The sequence below is a fragment of the Myxine glutinosa genome, chromosome 12 (assembly GCF_964187855.1).
Source record: "Myxine glutinosa chromosome 12, kmMyxGlut1.1, whole genome shotgun sequence".
In the NCBI taxonomy this organism is placed as follows: domain Eukaryota; kingdom Metazoa; phylum Chordata; class Myxini; order Myxiniformes; family Myxinidae; genus Myxine; species Myxine glutinosa.
In genome coordinates, this window is record NC_136272.1 from 112,479,067 (window position 1) to 112,500,545 (window position 21,479).

The 21,479-nt window shown below is 44.3% G+C and overlaps 1 protein-coding gene across 3 annotated transcripts in view; it reads right to left on the reverse strand.

Moving 5' to 3' along the window:
* LOC137437772 (dachshund homolog 1) overlaps window positions 1–21,479 on the reverse strand; it is a 267,460-nt gene that overhangs the window by 96,339 nt on the left and 149,642 nt on the right. For 2 of the 3 annotated variants that reach the window (XM_068132378.2, XM_068132377.2), the window contains exons 2-4: window positions 11,540–11,649; window positions 8,232–8,372; window positions 5,945–6,094 (exon numbers count right to left, since the gene is read on the reverse strand). In XM_068132378.2, the coding sequence (XP_067988479.2) occupies window positions 5,945–6,094; window positions 8,232–8,372; window positions 11,540–11,649 (401 nt within the window). The remainder of the gene's footprint in view (window positions 1–5,944; window positions 6,095–8,231; window positions 8,373–11,539; window positions 11,650–21,479) is intronic. The other variant, XM_068132379.2, reaches the window with a different exon arrangement.

Genomic DNA, 21,479 nt, shown 5'->3' on the forward strand with positions numbered 1-21,479 from the left:
TCCAGTACTCTACATCTGAGCTAATCTCTCTATCCAGTACTCTACATCTGAGCCGATATCTCTATCCAGTACTCTACATCTGAGCTAATCTCTCTATCCAGTACTCTACATCTGAGCTGATATCTCTATCCAGTACTCTACATCTGAGCTAATCTCTCTATCCAGTACTCCACATCTGAGCTGATATCTCCATCCAGTACTCTACATCTGAGCTGATATCTCTATCCAGTACTCTACATCTGAGCTGATATCTCTATCCAGTACTCTACATCTGAGCTGATATCTCTATCCAGTACTCTACATCTGAGCTAATCTCTCTATCCAGTACTCTACATCTGAGCTGATATCTCTATCCAGTACTCTATATCTGAGCTGATATCTCTATCCAGTACTCTACATCTGAGCTGATATCTCTATCCAGTACTCTACATCTGAGCTGATATCTCCATCCAGTACTCGACATCTGAGCTGATCTCTCTATCCAGTACTCTACATCTGAGCCGATATCTCTATCCAGTACTCTACATCTGAGCCGATATCTCTATCCAGTACTCTACATCTGAGCTGATATCTCTATCCAGTACTCTACATCTGAGCTGATATCTCTATCCAGTACTCTACATCTGAGCTGATATCTCTATCCAGTACTCTACATCTGAGCTGATATCTCCATCCAGTACTCGACATCTGAGCTGATCTCTCTATCCAGTACTCTACATCTGAGCCGATATCTCTATCCAGTACTCTACATCTGAGCTGATATCTCTATCCAGTACACTACATCTGAGCTGATATCTCTATCCAGTACTCTACATCTGAGCTGATCTCTCTATCCAGTACTCTACATCTGAGCCGATATCTCTATCCAGTACTCTACATCTGAGCTGATATCTCTATCCAGTACTCTACATCTGAGCTGATATCTCTATCCAGTACTCTACATCTGAGCTGATATCTCCATCCAGTACTCTACATCTGAGCTGATATCTCTATCCAGTACTCTACATCTGAGCTGATATATCTATCCAGTACTCTACATCTGAGCCGATATCTCGATCCAGTACTCTACATCTGAGCTGATCTCTCTATCCAGTACTCTACATCTGAGCCGATATCTCTATCCAGTACTCTACATCTGAGCTGATATCTCTATCCAGTACTCTACATCTGAGCTGATATCTCTATCCAGTACTCTACATCTGAGCTGATATCTCTATCCAGTACTCTACATCTGAGCCAATATCTCTATCCAGTACTCTACATCTGAGCCGATATCTCTATCCAGTACTCCACATATGAGCTGATATCTCTATCCAGCACTCTACATCTGAGCTGATATCTCTATCCAGTACTCTACATCTGAGCTGATATCTCTATCCAGTACTCTACATCTGAGCTGATATCTCTATCCAGTACTTTACATCTGAGCTAATCTCTCTATCCAGTACTCCACATCTGAGCTGATATCGCTATCCAGTACTCTACATTTGAGCTGATATCTCTATCCAGTACTCTACATCTGAGCTAATCTCTCTATCCAGTACTCTACATCTGAGCTGATATCTCTATCCAGTACTCTACATCTGAGCTGATATCTCTATCCAGTACTCCTCATCTGAGCTGATATCGCTATCCAGTACTCTACATCTGAGCTGATATCTCTATCCAGTACTCATCTGAGCTGATATCGCTATCCAGTACTCTACATCTGAGCTAATCTCTCTATCCAGTACTCCTCATCTGAGCTGATATCGCTATCCAGTACTCTACATCTGAGCTGATATCTCTATCCAGTACTCTACATCTGAGCTAATCTCTCTATCCAGTACTCTACATCTGAGCTGATATCTCTATCCAGTACTCTACATCTGAGCTGATATCTCTATCCAGTACTCTACATCTGAGCTGATATCTCTATCCAGTACTCTACATATGAGCTGATATCTCTATCCAGTACTCCTCATCTGAGCTGATATCGCTATCCAGTACTCTACATCTGAGCTGATATCTCTATCCAGTACTCCTCATCTGAGCTGATATCGCTATCCAGTACTCTACATCTGAGCTAATCTCTCTATCCAGTACTCATCTGAGCTGATATCGCTATCCAGTACTCTACATCTGAGCTGATATCTCAATCCAGTACTCTACATCTGAGCTAATCTCTCTATCCAGTACTCTACATCTGAGCTGATATCTCTATCCAGTACTCTACATCTGAGCTGATATCTCTATCCAGTACTCTACATCTGAGCCGATCTCTCTATCCAGTACTCTACATCTGAGCTAATCTCTCTATCCAGTACTCTACATCTGAGCTGATATCTCTATCCAGTACTCTACATCTGAGCTGATATCTCTATCCAGTACTCCTCATCTGAGCTGATATCGCTATCCAGTACTCTACATCTGAGCTGATATCTCTATCCAGTACTCATCTGAGCTGATATCGCTATCCAGTACTCTACATCTGAGCTAATCTCTCTATCCAGTACTCCTCATCTGAGCTGATATCGCTATCCAGTACTCTACATCTGAGCTGATATCTCTATCCAGTACTCTACATCTGAGCTAATCTCTCTATCCAGTACTCTACATCTGAGCTGATATCTCTATCCAGTACTCTACATCTGAGCTGATATCTCTATCCAGTACTCTACATCTGAGCTGATATCTCTATCCAGTACTCTACATATGAGCTGATATCTCTATCCAGTACTCCTCATCTGAGCTGATATCGCTATCCAGTACTCTACATCTGAGCTGATATCTCTATCCAGTACTCCTCATCTGAGCTGATATCGCTATCCAGTACTCTACATCTGAGCTAATCTCTCTATCCAGTCCTCCTCATCTGAGCTGATATCGCTATCCAGTACTCTACATCTGAGCTGATATCTCTATCCAGTACTCTACATCTGAGCTAATCTCTCTATCCAGTACTCTACATCTGAGCTGATATCTCTATCCAGTACTCTACATCTGAGCTGATATCTCTATCCAGTACTCTACATCTGAGCCGATCTCTCTATCCAGTACTCTACATCTGAGCTAATCTCTCTATCCAGTACTCTACATCTGAGCTAATCTCTCTATCCAGTACTCTACATCTGAACTGATATCTCTATCCAGTACTCCACATCTGAGCTGATATCTCTATCCAGTACTCTACATCTGAGCCGATATCTCTATCCAGTACTCTACATCTGAGCCGATATCTCTATCCAATACTCCACATATGAGCTGATATCTTCATCCAGTACTCTCCATATGAGCTGATATCTCTATCCAGTACTCCACATCTGAGCTGATCTCTCTATCCAGTACTCTACATCTGAGCTGATATCTCTATCCAGTACTCTACATCTGAGCTGATCTCTCGATCCAGTACTCCACATCTGAGCTGATATCTCTATCCAGTACTCTACATCTGAGCTCATCTCTCTATCCAGTATTCTACATCTGAGCTGATCTCTCTATCCAGTACTCTACATCTGAGCTGATATCTCTATCCAGTACTCTTCATCTGAGCTAATCTCTCTATCCAGTACTCCACATCTGAGCTAATCTCTCTATCCAGTACTCCACATCTGAGCTGATATCTCTATCCAGTACTCTACATCTGAGCTCATCTCTCTATCCAGTATTCTACATCTGAGCTGATCTCTCTATCCAGTACTCTACATCTGAGCTGATATCTCTATCCAGTACTCTTCATCAACCCTATTGAACCAGGTACGTGGTCGAATAAAAATAAAATCCGTCATGAACATGATGTTCTCTTATCGTATACACAGTAAATAAACGCCCTTTTTAACCATTGACTGGTATTAATGTTCCGTACTTCCGTGTGTAGTAGAAACCTGAAATTTAGTGTGCCGACGGACATCGAAGCCCGTAAACCTGGAAACATCTCAGAACCATCAGAAAGCGTCGGTAAATGAAAATTTACGTTAAAAAAACTGTAAACGCCTTCAAAAAAATGCTCAGTGCCTTCTGCGTGTTGTAGAATGCTCAAATTTAGTGTTCCATCTGTGCCGCTGATGCGGTGCCCCAATTACCAGTAAGATGGTACGCAATTTGCCGACCTCGGAAGGATGACAGACTGAGTCACCCCCCTGGCTTTAATTCAACGATCGACTGGGATTCCAACTCAGGATCCTGGATCCCAAGCCAGCACCAGGCTTAGCAGGTCGGTGATGCTTACCTATAATCATAAAACTTATATTTATTATGTACCTAAGTACAAGCACGGCTTGTTATTGCTTACAATGTGCAAGCATACCCACTAGCAAAAGTTATAAAATCAAAATGGATTCTTTTCAAAAACACCACGTGACTCACGGCTCCCAAACGTGAAATGGCTCAACTGATGCAGCAATACATTGATAAACTCGTTCAAAAGTCACTTAAACGGCAGAGGATATTTAAACCCTAATTATTTCTTAACGACTATTGGGAATAGCTGCGAGTTGGGTCGTTACAGGTTCATGGCAGCCCTTATAAAAATGTCTCACGTTGTGCCTCAAAATGTCTCACCATGGACTTGTAATTTCTGAACACTGTGATAAGTCAAGGTCACCAATGTTAATATCATCATATCATATGTGCAGAATCAGATGAATTACAAAATATCCGATATTTGCAGTATTTTCTGAAATTTGTTCTGTAGTAAAACCTACTAAATGTATTTTGTTTAGGAATATAATAAGCAATAGGCCAAGGGAGAACTGGCCTGAGATATAGATCCCTGTAATGTAGAAATGCACCTGAAGAGAAATGAACACCTGAAGTGACTGAAGGAGAAATTGTGTCAGATCAGTCTTTTGGGACGACCACTGGTAACAGGTAACCCAGTGCTACCTGCCGCATGGTCGGGTTGTCAGCGACTAAACTGACACCCCTCACTGGCTTTGCTAGTGGAGAGGGTTCCAGTGACACCCTGTCAGGACCAAAAACAACACCTGGTAAAGGGCAGATGACCTCCCGTAAGGAGCCAACGGCTATCCAGTAGGGAGATGGTGTCTCCTAAAAAACACCCATCCGGCTTGGACCGGTTCCAGTCATACCAAGGACTTTAAAATGGTGCGTGCTGCTTCCTTGCTTGATGTTTAGCATTTCGTAGGATACAGCACGGACAAACGCCATCAGTTTGCATCCATGGGGAGGAGGAAATTCCTCATGAGGAAATTCCCTGCTGATTGCGATGAGAAAAGCGGCGCCATCGTTATGACGTCGCTGGTACCCAAAGTATCCTGGGAAGTGACCTCAGTGATGGCACTTCCCCCAAGCTCAGTGGCTGTGAAGTGTGTGTGTGTGTGTATGTGTGTGTGTGTGTGTGTGTGTGTGTGTGTGTGTGTGTGTGTGTGTGTGTGTGTGCTTGTGTGTGTGTGTTTGTGTGTGTGTGTGTGTGTGTGTGTGTGTGTGTGTGTGTGTGTGTAAGCTGCATTGCGAGCCTTAGGCCACATATTAAAAAAATTGAAAGAAGTCCTATCATGAGGATTGGAGTTGAAGTGAAGGCCTATTAGAATAACTGGACAGGAAATTGAGGCCTAATAGTGACGGGAGGAGAAGTGAAGGTCTATCATCGTGACGGGAGGAGACATAAAGGACTATCATAGGGATTGGAGAAGTGAAGGCCTATTAGAATAACTGGAGAAGAATTAAGGCCTAATAGTGATGGGGGATAAGTGAAGGTCTATCATAGTGACGGTAGGGAAAATGATGGACTATCATAAGGATTGGAGGAGAAATAAAGGACTATCAAAGGGATTGGAGGCGAAGTGAAGGCCTATTAGAAAAACTGGAGGAGAAATTAAGGCCTAATAGTGATGGGGGATAAGTGAAGGTCGACCAGAGTGACTGGAGGAATGAAGGCCTAATTGACTGACCTGAAGAGGAATGATAGGCTCGCAGAATGACGTTAACCAGTGGGGAGACTTACCATTGGTGAAAAGCGGACTTTGCTGAAGTTGGCTCAGTGGATGGCTCAGGGAAGCCACATGTGAGACGGGAAGGACCTGGGAAGCCAAGTTCGGTGAAGACAATGGAGTTTTGGGCGAGAGGTGTTTCTCTCTATCCCAAACTGTCTCACCTGTTGAGACAAGGACAGATGACATTGAAAGTAGGTAAGTTTGACATCTTTCCTGCATGTTGGTTCCACCTCTGTCAGGAAAGATGTCCATACAAAGGCGTAAAGGCAAAACACAAGAACACCTGCAAAGGGCACGTTGATTGAAAAAGCAGAGGGAGGTAAGGCCTTTCTTGCTGCTGAAAAAGTCAAAAAAAAAAGAACAAAGAAAGTAGATTTTGAGAAAGGTTATATTGGGATGGCATGTCGTGGAGAGAATATTTGTTTGTTTGATTTCAAACCTGTCTAATCCCAAATATCATTCTTTGTGCCGAGTTGTGACCTCACGTGCCAGTCGGATGGCTTGGCGCGATACAAAAGGGCGATCTGAGCTGGACTGTGCTACATATTTTGGGAAAGAACCCCAACATTTCCAATGTTTTCCTCAAGATTTCAAACATCCGGAAGTCGTTTTAATTCCCTATTTGCCTTATGTTGCGAAGAGAACCTTCGAGATGCCAGGAGGATACAAAGAGGGATTGCCTGACAGGGTGACAATGAGTGAGAACAAAACAAAAAGGGACTCAAATGAGGGAGGGCCGGTAAGGGTGGACGGGGAGAGGGGGAATTGGGGTATGTCGGGGGGATGGAGGGGGGCATACACCAGAGAGGCAAAGAGTTTGGCACCAAAAGAAAAGAAAGATGTGTCGAGCGACAATGAGACAAGAGACAAAGCATCGCAGATGGCCTGCTGATTGGTTGATTGATTGCAATAAATCAAAATGTAGGGCCTCACACACTATATCTCGGCAGCCATATCAGATATTGATGCAGCCTTTCAGCGCATGAGCATGCAAACAATGGCGCAAAATCCATCGGCCGTGTCTGCAGCCTGACCACACACTAACAAATCATGTGTGGCGTTGGATCGAACTGCGATTCGAACCGCTAACAAAAGGGCCAAGACCGGGCGAAGGGCACAGAGAAAGCCTGGGACACTGGGACAGTGAGCTCTAATCCAGTATATTGCTGCTCGTCCTGTTCCCCTCGTGCCTCCCTTTTCTCTACCCCATTCATCCTCCCCCCGACCCATACATCCTTCTTTCAACCTTCTCTCCCAGCTGATCCCTTCCCATAAAATCAATGCTTTTTTTTCTCGTACCCTTTTGTCGCTTCAAGCGAGTGTCGCGCTATCCATGTGGCCCCTCGCTTCGTACCTAAACCGCATCTCTCCGGCCAGTTTGAATGGCTGAACGACGTGTTGCCACGTGCGTTCGTCGTTTTGTCGCTCAAACGTTCCTCAACAGAAAGGTTGGGTTGGCTTTGCATACGGGTACGATGGTTATACATCAGCTTCTTCGATTGCGGCCTACGCTCAGCTCTGTGAAAGGCTGCCCATCTGTGCTGTCACTATGCTAATTTGCACCAAACAAAAGTCAAGCTAAATTCCACTAAAAGTCAATTGGATCATACTGTACGAAAAGTTTGTGAGTCGAGATTCTTCCTAACTGGCCCACATGATTAATTTTCATCTTTAACGCGCTCACACTCATTGCCTCGAGACGGCAGGAGGATGACATCCCAGCTCGCCCCACTCAAGCCAACACTACAGGACTTGATAGTTCTCACCCTGTCACACTCTGCAGTTTCATGACAGCCTCGTGATTAATTTCAGGGTCGAGAATAACGAAAAGCGACGAAAAGCAATACCCCGGAACGTAAATAAATAAATAAACAAAGCCCTTGCCCGGCAGGAACAGCTGGAAGGTCCTTTCAGGGATGACAAGAGGCAATCGCTTGGGAACGAATCATGGACCAACATCCCAAAGCACAATACCACTGGGAGTCTAACGGACCCATCTCTCGATCATTCCATTTGATCATTCTGTTCCATTCACCTTTGTTTGGGTGAATATGTCCATCACTCGATGGAAGTTGCAGGCAAGAATGGCTTATGCACCCATTTTATATCCATTTGACTTCTTATCGGGATTTAGCATTTCGTTCGGTACTATCGATAATAATTAATCATAACAATCAATGCCCGAATCATTCTTATCCTAAACCCGTGGCTTTTCATTGGCCAAGAGTCCTATTGTCAAAACCTTAAAACCCAATCCCATATCAAATTGCTCACCACCTCCATCCTTTCCAAGCTCACCGGTTCCGTGTTCCGTTCCATCGACGTCCCTATGTCCAGAACCCGTTCCCTGGATCCCGTTCAACGCTTCTAGCTTCAACTTCTTTAATTTAAGGGCTTCGGGGAAAACAGACGCGGTCGAAACGGCTCCCAGAGCAGAGCCTGCCAAAGAAACGCACTCATTTGTCCGTGACTCGGTCTCTTCAATATCAGGAGAAATCACAGTACAAGTTCTTTTAACCCCAAAGCATATTGACCTTTGCAATAATATGACACATTACTATTGTTTAATTTCTACCTTAACACCCTAACCCTAACCCTAACCCTAACCCTAACCCTAACCCTAACAAGCATCACGCTCACTGTGTACTTGGGTATCCGCGGTCAAATTTGGAGAGAAATTTCGAGGAGATTCAAGCACATGAAACATGATTATCTCCCGGAAATTGTTCCGCAAAACCTCATCGGTTAAGCCATGTATTTCATGCCTCTAATAACACCCGTGTACATCATGTATATGCTTGGTAGTTTGGGTGAACTTATTTACTATTTATTGCTAAAAACCAGTGCGGCAAGACTAGCAGCCACATTGGACGCCAAGCGAGAAATGGATAACTTCTGCGCTATCCTTTTATTCTTCAGGAAACGTTCAGCATCATGTTTGAGTTCATAGTCCTACAGGTTTGTACCATTATTGCGTTTTCCTCATTAAAGAATGATGGCACCTTGCAATTAGTCATTCATGGCTTTCAGATGTTACAACAGAGGTTTAGGCCTCGTTATACTAAAATTACATGTTGCGTGACAAGCTGACTCCTTCATGGCATAATATCATATTTCATCGTCTCTGTACCCAAAAGATAACCTAATCCTAAAAGGAAACACATGCTGCTAATATGATGAGCACTTTGGGTAGAAATGAATACATTGTAAATACAATAAGACCCACATCATTGACTAAGGAATGCGTTTCACCAAAAATTCCTCGAAAGACTAAAATGTTGTCAATGTTGATACTTCATCACCTGTATTATACGGCCACTCTTTTCCTGAGCAGGTCAGTTCCCTGTGTAGATTTCTTTATTGTAGATTATAGTTCGGCTATGGAGCTGGCAGGATGGCCTAAAGGTACGCGCACTAACCTCTAAGCTGTCGAGCCTGAGTTTGGATCCAGACCCAGCTATAAACTGCCAACAGGTATTGTGTGTTCCTTCCCTTGGATGTTAGACGATCTATTGCTGGCACCATGGTCAAATAACAAATTCCTGCCCTAACTACTGCTGGGAAGGAAATGGCAAACCACCCATCATAACCCTTGCTCAGGAACCTGCTTCGGCAGCACCGATGCTCTGTGAAGAGTATGGTACATCAGATAGAAAGTTCAACTATAGTCGTGAATTTATTACAATAACGTTGCTGAAAATTACCTGTAAGGCCTGAATTGTTGCGTCCATTTGTAGCAATGCTGCCAATCCCCTTATTGTTCGCCATTGTTATCATTGGCTGTGGAACCTCATCGGATTACGGGGTGGATTAGTAGTGCCTTAAGGGGGGGCTTAGTGAGCTTCCTCAAAAGAGAAGAGTTAATGGAGAAAGAGAATAACTTCCTGTAGGTGACCCGTAGGGAAGATATTTAACTCAAGCAAAGGACATCTTTCATCCGCTAACCCAGGGCCGCTCCAGGGTTTTACATCCAGATGTGGACTGACACTCAAGGTACTTCCAAGGTACCGGCTTGAAATTTCACCTAATCCCAGGCACACCTTTTGTGAATGATACCATGGGGTTGCGAATACCAACCAATCCCATTAACAGGGAGGTTTGGTTCCAAAGAAGAAATGGACGTGAAGCATTCGAAGAGAGAGTTGGTGGGATGTGCTCGACTTCAGAGGAACAGCTGAGTTTTCATCCATCATTCTTGGATCAATCCTCTTTTTGATGTACAGGACAACAATGGTATCTTCACAGGAAAACCCATGGCATATCATTTTGTAAGCAGCTTCAATCTGTGCAGGATAGTTCTGCACCCCTCGCCCTCCACCTGCTGTTGTGCCATCCCTCTCTGCAGATCTGGAAAAAAGGAAGTCATCCACCTGGGACATGCATTTTCACACAAGAGAGGTCCCACGTTCTCACTTTTCATCTCCATTAGAACCAGGAAGCAAATACACAATTCATTTCTGTGGCCAGTTTCGGGGAGAGGTAGTTTCAGGATCTCCTGGGCCTCCATATCAGCTATAGCCAATATTGGACATGTTATATCTCCAAGGTGGTCAGCCATCCCCTTGAGATTTCTCTGCAGGGCCAAGTCCTTCCTCTTCCATCCTCAGGTTATAATAATTTACAAAGCCTTCCTTAATCTGGAGTGCCAGTGCCGGCTCATCCTGTTGCCTCCCATCTTGCACCCTTTGAAGCAATGGAATCTATGACCCTCAGTTTAATTGGAATCTCAGGTCAGAAAGATGAGTCTCAATGTCTGCTTCTTGCTCACAAAGTCACAGTAGGCAGGTTGGTGGCCCTGCAGGTTCTACCAGGCGGAGGTGGTTTGTAATCCTCTATTCTGATATTGTGCCTCCTGCACTCTCACCTCGCCACAACCCTTCCAGATCACACCTTTTCTCACAGAAATCCTTTCCTTCTTTCTCTCCATAAATCTACGCTCACATCCATTCGTTCATATCCTTCATACCACTCTTTCCTCGTCTGCAGAACTATCTTTCTGAGCCAATTGTTGCGAACTCTTCCCTACAGGATTTCAATCAAGTCTGTTGCCAACCACCACCTCATGGTCTCTCCCATTTCCGCCACTGAGCTTCACCACACCTGCTAAGACCCCATTGTCACCCTTTCCCGACAATATCCTCTCATTATTCTGTGGTACATCCATTTGTTATCCTCCCACTGTTTTACCTTTGCCCCCATTTTATAATTGTTCGTTGACCCCTGTGTTGTTCTGCTATATTCCATGAGCCTCTCTCTAGAATTGTATCAAATAAATAAATAAAAGGCAGACAAACAAAAGGATTCCTCAGATAGATACTCTATGATGTTTCATGAAAAATTCCTTAACACTCAGTTAATGTAGAAGTCGTGGCGTTTTTCTTCGCAAAAAACCTACAAACCACCTCCGCCTTTTGACCTGACGTGACCGGATATCAGTTCTGATCATCTGGTATCCTCATTACCCTCCCCACAGTAATTGCATCGGACATCTTGTATCCTACTTCCAGTTGTGCACACAAATGCTGTAAAGTGAAGGATGTAAACGTGCACAAAATTTTCCTTGGGATTAAGAAATCGTCTTTTTTTTTTTTTACAGAGATACACACCTGTGGGCGAGAGGACGGCAGGTGATAGCAGGCCGCTGACGGCGTGCGGTATAAGACCCTCGGGAGAGAGAAGGCCGTGCGAGCGCTTGGGTGGTCGTCCGGGACGTGAGCTGAACCAAGGGAGTGCACACAGCACAGAGTGGGACAGAGAGGCAACACGGTAAGACCATAAAGAGTGAGGGAAACTTTATTGTTATTCATGGAAATTTTTACCAATCCAGGTGACCTTTGGGGCAGTGGCCCATGGTAATGCCCTGTGGAGAACTCCATCAGTTTTGCATTAACACTGTCATGGGTAAGAGATGAATAGAGATCTTTACTGGGAAGTACCATAGACCACAACCCAAACGGGACAGTGCACAAGTGACGTGGATTTTCGGAAGTTTACAAACACCTGTGTGGAATCGCTCTCTGTCATCAGCAATAGAAAGTGAAGGCAATGAGCTTCACCTCCATCTTCACTTCACCATCCAACTTCACGAGGGGTTTGAGGTGAGGTGGGATTATGGGGGACACACAACGAGATAAATCTTTCACACTCATATTATCACGTCCGTCGAGAGAATGAACCAATCGTGTGTAACGAAGAACTCAAGAAAGGAAACCTTCGTCAAAATAAATTGATCAATCCAGGAAAGGATCTTCACAGGATATGACAACAAACCACCACCCAAACTGGATAGGACAACAAACCACCACCCAAACTGGATAGGACAACAAACCACTACCCAAACTGAATATGACCACAAACCACCACCCAAACCAGTTATGACCACAAACCACCACCCAAACTGGATAGCACAACAAACCACCACCCAAACTCGAAATGACCACAAACCACCACCCAAACTGGATAGGACAACAAACCACCATCCAAACTGGATAGGACAACATACCACCACCCAAACTGGATAGGACCACAAACCACCACCCAAACTGGATAGGACCACAAACCACCACCCAAACTGGATAGGACAACAAACCACCCCCCAAACTGGAAATGACCACAAACCACCATCCAAACTGGATAGGACAACAAACCACCACCCAAACTGAATATGACCACAAACCACCACCCAAACCAGTTATGACCACAAACCACCACCCAAACTGGATAGCACAACAAACCACTACCCAAACTCAAAATGACCACAAACCACCACCCAAACTGGATAAGACCACAAACCACCACCCAAACTGGATAGGACAACAAACCACCATCCAAACTGGATAGGACAACAAACCACCACCCAAACTGGATAAGACCACAAACCACCACCCAAACAGAATATGACCACAAACCACCACCCAAACTGGATAAGACCACAAACCACCACCCAAACTGGATAGGACAACAAACCACCATCCAAACTGGATAAGACCACAAACCACCACCCAAACTGAATATGACGACAAACCACCACCCAAACTGAATATGACCACAAACCACCACCCAAACTGAATATGACCACAAACCACCACCCAAGCTGGATAAGACCACAAACCACCACCCAAGCTGGATAAGACAACAAACCACCACCCAAACCGGATAAGACCATAAACCACCACCCAAACCGGATAGGACCACAAACCACCACCCATTTTGTTATCTGCACAGGCAGCACACCCGCTGTATATACACCGTCTTGTTTCTTTTCGGCGATCCTGAACGGTGACCCTGGACCTTTGGAATACATCTTTGCATCTCAGTTAGCACGTTTGCTCTGGCTGTGACGTAGTTTCATGCAGGACGTTTGTCCATTTATGTTAAATGTATTTGCAGTTTCAAGATGATTAAACAAGCTGAAAGTTCCCCAAAAAATTGTATTCATATTCATACATTTCTAGCACCAAAATGCGCCATTTTAACCTGGAAATTCAAACATGTAAAACAACTCATCAAGCCACTTCAAAAGACAAAGGTGAAGCAACAACAAAATTTTCTCCAGATTTCTCCGAATGCTTCCATGTCCTCGCCCTTAAGCGCGCCTCGCTCGACGCATGTGAGAGGGGACTTCAAAGGAGCTGCTGGACCTGGAGGTCTGAGTTTGATTTAAAACGAGGCCTTCATGGCACGTGAATCCCATTCCATGCACCACTCGACTGAGCAATGAAATACGACAAAGCACTTTCTCGTGCCACCTGGGAACAATCTTGAGAGCTTGCTCTTTTAGGGGCTTAACTGGCACCGTGGACAAAGGTACAGGTTACGGACGCTGAGTGAAACCTACAAAATCAACAGGAAAAGCCAATTTAATGGACAGCAAGTGCTCTAATTCAACGCCCTGCTGATTGCCAAATGCGCTAAAGCAGATGAATTGGGCAAACAAAGGAGAAAGGCAAAACTTCCCAACGCTATAATCCTGCAGATTAGCTCTCTATCGGCACATGGAAAAACGTGGACAAACATTGTGTACAGAGGACTCTGTGCAACAACTGCGATTAAAAATAAAACTTGAGGTATGGAGGAGGATGCAGGTGGGTGTGAATGATTGGAGGAAAGTGGAGGATTTGATGGTGGACAGGAAGATATTGAGGAAGTTTAATGGGAAAATCCTCAGGTTGGGTGTAATTCCAGCATACCTATAAGGTCTTGAAAAGGTGGAACTGACATAGGAGCAACAACAGAGGTTGCAGTTCTGCAGGAACTGGGTCAGGAAGGTGGTAGGAATGAAGAGAGTGGATAGGAGGAGGATGACGGACAGAGGGAGGAGATCAGTGTGCAGATGACCTTTACGGAAAGATTGGTATGGAGGTGGTAGAAGTGGGTCGGAAACATGGTATGGATGGAGGGAGATAGACTTGTGAAGAGAGCAAATGTGTTGAAAGAGTTAGGCGGGAGTAAAAGGGGTAGACTGCAGTTGAGGTGGGAGGATTGTGTGAAGAGAGATGTCAGAAAGGTGGAGGTGGATGGAGAGTGGAGAGAGATGGCTGGTTGATAGAGGGTGGTGGACAGAATAGAGCCGCAGCTCATTCCCAGGGATTTTGATGAAGCATGAAGGAGATTGATAAAATCCTCTCTGAAAATCCTGGGAATCGCTCACGAGGAGTTCTCATGGGAATCGCTCACGAGGAATCCTTATGGGAATCGCTCACGAGGAATCCTTATGGGAATCGCTCATGAGGAGTGCTCATGGGAATCGCTTACAAGGACCACTCCTGTGAATTGCTCACGTGAATCGCTCATGAAGAGTTTTCATGGGAATCTCTCGTAAGCACTTCTCATGGAAATCTTTCATGTGATTCGATCATGAGAAGTTCTCATGAGAATCGCTGACGAAGAGTTTTAATGGGAATAGCTCATAAGGAATTCTCATTTGAATCGTGCATAAGGAGTTCTCATGGGAATCGCTCATAAGGAGTTCTCATGGGAATCGCTCATAAGGATTTCTCATGGGAATCGCTCATAAGGAGTTCTCATGGAAATCGCTCATAAGGATTTCTCATGGGAATCGCTCATAAGGAGTTCTCATGGAAATCGCTCATCAGGAGTTCTCATGGGAATCACTCATGTGGAGTTCTCATGGGAATCGCTCATAAGGAGTTCTCATGGGAATCGCTCATAAGGAGTTCTCATGGGAATCGCTCATGAGGAGTTCTCATGGGAATCGCTCATAAGGAGTTCTCATGGGAATCGCTCATAAGGAGTTCTCATGGGAATCGCTCATGAGGAGTTCTCATGGGAATCGCTCATGAGGAGTTCTCATGGGAATCGCTCATGAGGAGTTCTCATGGGAATCGCTCATAAGGAGTTCTCATGGGAATCGCTCATGAAGAGTTCTCATATGAATTGCTCATGAGGAGTTCTCATGGGAATAGCTCATAAGGAGTTCTCATAGGAATAGCTCATAAGGAATTCTCATGTGAATCACTCACGTGGAGTTCTCATGGGAATAGCTCATCAGGAGTTCTCATAGGAATAGCTCATAAGGAATTCTCATGTGAATCACTCATGTGGAGTTCTCATGGGAATAGCTCATCAGGAGTTCTCATGGGAATAGCGCATAAGGAATTCTCATGTGAATCGCTCATGAAGAGTTCTCATATGAATCGCTCATGAGGAGTTCTCATGGGAATAGCTCACAAGGAATTCTCATGTGAATCGCTCATGAGGAGTTCTCATGGGAATCGCTCATGAGGACTTCTCATGGGAATCGCTCATGAGGAGTTCTTCATGGGAATCGCTCATGAGGAGTTCTCATGGGAATCGCTCAGGGAGATTTGTCATGCGAATAGCTCACGTGGATCTCTCGCGAGGAACACTCATGTGTATTGGTGTGGCTACCGGTGGTAACAACAACAACAACAACAACAACAACAACAACACAATATTTGGTGTGGCTACCGGTGGTAGTGACCTTATCTATCTATAATTCCAGTAATCTCTGTCTGTCTGTCTGTACGTTTGTTTGTTTGTCTGTGACCGCTGTTTCTCGACAACCACGGGTCCGATATACTTTTAACTTGCCAGGTATATTGCTGGGGACCCGAGGATGTGCCTTTTCAAGGTTTCATATTAATCGGACAATTACTTACCGAGCTATGTCCAAAAAACGATTCAACCAATCAGAGAGCAGCGAACGATCGCGTGTGCCGAACGTGGCGGGCACACTCTGCCTCGGATGGCACATTTGAGAGCGTATTCATTTATTTCACGTTTGCAAACTATGTTGGCGTTAAACTATGTTTTACAACTAATAAAAACGAATTTGCGATTCATTCGCTTTCCTGCGCGTTTGTGCACGCGATGGCGATTTCTTTACCAAACTCCGGAAGCCGTTCGCTTTGGACCAAACCGTTGCATGTAAATAGAGGGGGGGGATTGTCACCACTCGCAAGCCGTTCGCTTTGGACCAAACCATTTCATGTAAATAGAGGGGGGGGATATAATTTTAGATATAGATATAGTACGGGCATGCCCTAGTCTATCTATAATTCCAGTAATCTCTGTCTGTACGTTTGTACGTTTGTCTGTCTGTGACCGCTGTTTCTCGACAACCACGGGTCCGATATACTTTTAACTTGCCAGGTATATTGCTGGGGACCCGAGGATGTGCCTTTTCAAGGTTTCATATTAATCGGACAATTACTTACCGAGCTATGTCCAAAAAACGATTCAACCAATCAGAGAGCAGCGAACGATCGCGTGTGCCGGCGTTGCGAATGGACCAAACCATTCCATGTAAATAGAGGGGGGGGTTCTGTGGTCGTTGCGAATGGACGAAACCATTTCATGTAAATAGAGGGGGGGGGGATTGTCACTGTACTCGCAAGCCGTTCGCCGTTCGCTTTGGCGTTGCGAATGGACCAAACCATTTCATGTAAATAGAGGGGGGGGATATAATTTTAGATAGATATATAGTACGGGCATATATATAGTACGGGCATGCCCTAGTCTATCTATAATTCCAGTAATCTCTGTACGTCTGTACGTCTGTACGTTTGTCTGTGACCGCTGTTTCTCGACAACTACCGGTCCGATATACTTGAAACTTGCCAGGTATATTGCTGGGGACCCGAGGATGTGCCTTTTCAAGGTTTGAAATTAATCGGACAAGTACTTACCGAGCTATGGCGATTTAGCCGTTCGCCGTTCGCTTTGCCGTTGCGAATGGACCAAACCATTCATGTAAATAGAGGGGGGGGGGGGGTTCTGTGGTCGTTCGCTTTGGCTTTGCGAATGGACCAAACCATTCATGTAAATAGAGGGGGGGGTTCTGTGGTCGTTCGCTTTGGCTTTGCGAATGGACCAAACCATTCATGTAAATAGAGGGGGGGGGGGGGTTCTGTGGTCGTTGCGAATGGACCAAACCATTGTTTTTTTTTTGCAGTTTTTTTTTTTTTTGCAGTTTTTTTTTTTTTGCAAGGAACGGGCACCCACGTACGGGCACGTCCTAGCTTATATATAGTACGGGCATGCCCTAGTCTATCTATAATTCCAGTAATCTCTGTCTGTACGTTTGTCTGTGACCGCTGTTTCTCGACAACCACGGGTCCGATATACTTTTAACTTGCCAGGTATATTGCTGGGGACCCGAGGATGTGCCTTTTCAAGGTTTCATATTAATCGGACAATTACTTACCGAGCTATGTCCAAAAAACGATTCAACCAATCAGAGAGCAGCGAACGATCGCGTGTGCCGAACGTGGCGGACACACTCTGCCTCGGATGGCACATTTGACAGCGTATTCATTTATTTCACGTTGGAAAACTATGTTGCCGTTAAACTATGTTTTAATAAAGTTTTAAAACTAATAAAAACGAATTTGCGATTCATTCGCTTTCCTGCGCGTTTGTGCACGCGATGGCGATTGCTTTACCAAACTCTGGAAGCCGTTCGCTTTGGACCAAACCATTTCATGTAAATAGAGGGGGGGGATATAATTTTAGATATAGATATAGTACGGGCAATGCCCTAGTATTCACAAAGCAAATAGCTCAGCTAGCTGAAACCAGTTCATTTGTACCTGAACCACATTATTGATTTCATTAGTCGCTGTTTGAATCCATCCACTTCCACACGTGACCCCTGACAAGCTGCACAGTTTCTGTTTGACCCACATCGTTTAATTCGCCTCTTGGACATTTGTATCTCGTCTTGTTAAAAATAAAAAAAAACTTAAATACTCCCTCAGCGGTCGTTCCACCCCCTCCCCCCCATTGGGTCCTTGTTTACTTCCATTGCTATGAAAAGACTATGACCGAATGGCAGGTGTCTTGTTGGAACGGTGCGCGCAAAGCCCAGGTGTCCGTTTTGGTTCGACACCCCCTCTTCGGGTTTTCAGTGTTAACGACGAGGTGCTTCAATTCCATAAGGTGTTAACGAATCCCATAAGGTGCCCCGACTGCATAAACTGCTCATCTTCGGTGACTCGCAGGTATAAGGTGTTGTTGCATCTTCAGAAAGAACGTTTATATAAGCCATGAAATTCCATGTGCCCACTTAGGCTGGTTTTTAGCTCTGGATCCATAAGTGTCCGAGTTGGAGCCTTGTCAATATGTACTGGTTAAGGTATTTTAAAAAAAAACATTCCAACACATTACGCAGAACATTATTAGGTCATCTCTACCTATCTCGAAACTCGAAGAGATGAACTTATAAAATGGGTCGTGATGTCCGTCTGTCCGATAACGTTTTGCTATTTTTGCTGCTCCTCCCTCATCACGTGGCTGGTTGTTCTGAAACGTGACACATGAATACAAGACAGTAGCCCGCACATCGCCCGGGCTTTGATTTTTCGATTTCGGATCAGGGGGCCGGCCTCCTGTCGGGGTTGGGGGGGGGGTACCCCCCAAACTTTGTATCCCTACTCGTCCATTATTTACCAGCCGATTGCTTTGGAACACGACACATCCCTTCTACGTGATGGTCCGCAGGATCGCTCGGTCTTAGATATTTCGATTTCGGATCAAGGGGGATCCCAGGGAAAGAGGAGGACTCCCAGGAGGGCTCCCCTAAATCAGCAGAGGTCTGAACTACAACCTCAAGAGATGACCGTCAGCCCACTCGGGACTATTTATTTATGTACACAAGAGGCATTTCAAAAGCTGTTTTAAATCTGGAGAACTCAAAGGTAAATGACGGCGAACATCATCCAGACCGCATTCCTGCGCAAAGTGTTCGCTCCACATCGCGGCCCAAACTCCCTGTTCAATATTGCCTTTTTGAAAGCAAGAGGACATTGTACTTACAGCAAGCACTTTTGGCGTTGTTCCTGTGCTGGTTCCTGCCCGTTTTACACCTTGTTCATAGCTCTTCTTTTAAACGGCATGAGCAGTGAACAAACACAAGGGGACAAGAGCAAGAATTGCTTTGCAATACATGTCCCCTGCCTGTCGGTGCCAATGAATGTGTTTTAATTTTTTAACAATTTTTTAAAATTGGCAAAATGCCCTGAAACTCGAACTTCTTCTCTAACTTGTCATAATAAAGCCATGTACAAAGTTTCAGTTCAATATGTTAAAGGGTATGTGGGAAAAGTCTAGAAAACTGACCCATTTTATATCTACCATATTAATTTATTTATTCATTTATTTATTTATTTATTTATTTATTTATTTATTTTGTATACAGGATCGAGGCTCGTGAAAGAGCTAACATTTATCACACAAAAAAAATCAAACAGACACACAAAGTATATAATAAGGGGAGCGATAGACAAGATGGGGAGAGAAGGGTAAGCACACAAACACAACATTTGAGAGCAGGGACATCGGGAGATCTGTGGGAGGAAGAGGGCTTGGTGGGAGGGGGCGTGGGAAGGGGGTTGGGGGGTGGGAGAAGTATAAAACCCAAGGACACTGCAAGGACTTCCAGGAAAGAAGTTGGTATTTCAAAAAAGTGGATCTGGGGTGAAATTAGCGGGGGTAGAAAAGATCAAGGTTTTGGATGGGGGAAGATAATTAAGAGATGGTGGTGAACAGCTGTTTTAAAGACCTGGAGGGAGGAGTGGGATTGAAGAGAGTGTGGGAGTTTATTCCAGAGGTGGGAGAAAAGAGGAATGAAGGAGTGATTGATTTGATCTTGATCTTGATTGCTCAAGATTTATTTTGATTGATTTTGATCTTAATTTTGGCAGTTTAACCATAAGAGGGTTGCAGGCAGATCTTGTGCGACCTGTAGGAATATTTGGGGGACAGAGCCCAGAGAGAGCTGGGGGAGCAAGGCCGGAGAGAAGTCGGTAGAAGACAGAAAGACCACCAACCTGCCTGCGGTGAGTCAGTGAAATGCCCTCGGAGTTAACTTCATCGCGAGAGATTCCAAATATAAACAAAATGTCAGTTTGTGTATTTGTACAGATGTCTGTCCCCCTTAATAAGTGTAGGTTTTAAAGGACAATCTTTTAGTATGAATGTGTGTTGACTATGGTCGATTTTTGAGGATAAAACAAACTCGAAAATATTTTCCATAAAAGAGTAATTATGTCTCTTCTATTGGAATTGTAGACGGTGGCTTGCAAACCGAGCCTCAAGGCGGTGTACAGAAGAGTTTTTTTTTTTATAACAATAAATACAAGATACAGGGAGGTGAAATTCGCTGCACATGATGTGCAACATGCGCAGAGTAAACCAAGTGTTCATTTACATCCGTGTGATGTGTAATAAATAAAGAAGATATAAGCACACCTGACACTAGGCCGAGGCTTCAGACTTTGGCACGCTCACGAGGCTCTGCAGCGTTGAATAAACTGTTCCAACCCGTCATTTGGGCGGAGTTTTTACGAGTATGTAATATTTTCCTCATCCAAAAAGGGCATGACTGAAAAATTTGCGAAATGCCCCAAAACTCAAACTTCTGTAGGTTGTCATGATAAAAACATGTACCTATTCCAGTTGAACATGTTAAAGGGTATGGGGGAAAAGTCTGGAAAACTGACCCATGTATATGTGACGCATAACCCCGTGATTGACTTGGAAATTGTATTCCAACAATTCCAAAAATTCCAAAAAGGCATAACTCCGTGAAAAATTGGTGAAATGCCCTGAATCTCAAACTTGTTGTGTAACTTATCATAACTAGGAGGGCACTCAGTGGAGAGCATAGCTCTGCCAGGCTGAACAGTTTATGTTTTGTATCCCACTGATAGGCGGGATCTGGATTCGGACCTGAACCAAAATCTAATTGACTTGCTCTTGTCACCGAACCAACTCGTCCACCAAGTTTAGTCATAACTCGTCCACAACTTTTTAAAATATCATGTTATATCGCTTTTCGCCCGATCTCTCAATGGTGAAGAATCAGTTAAAAATTAAATAACTGTCATATCCGAATCCATATTCAGATCTTCACCAAAATCGAATCGATTCGTCTTTGTCACACACCCAATCGGTCCACCAAGATTCGTCCAAATCCGTCCATCACTTTTTGAGATATCGTGCTATGTATCGATTTTGGCCCTATCTCCCAATGGTGAAAAATCACTTTTAAAATTCTACTAG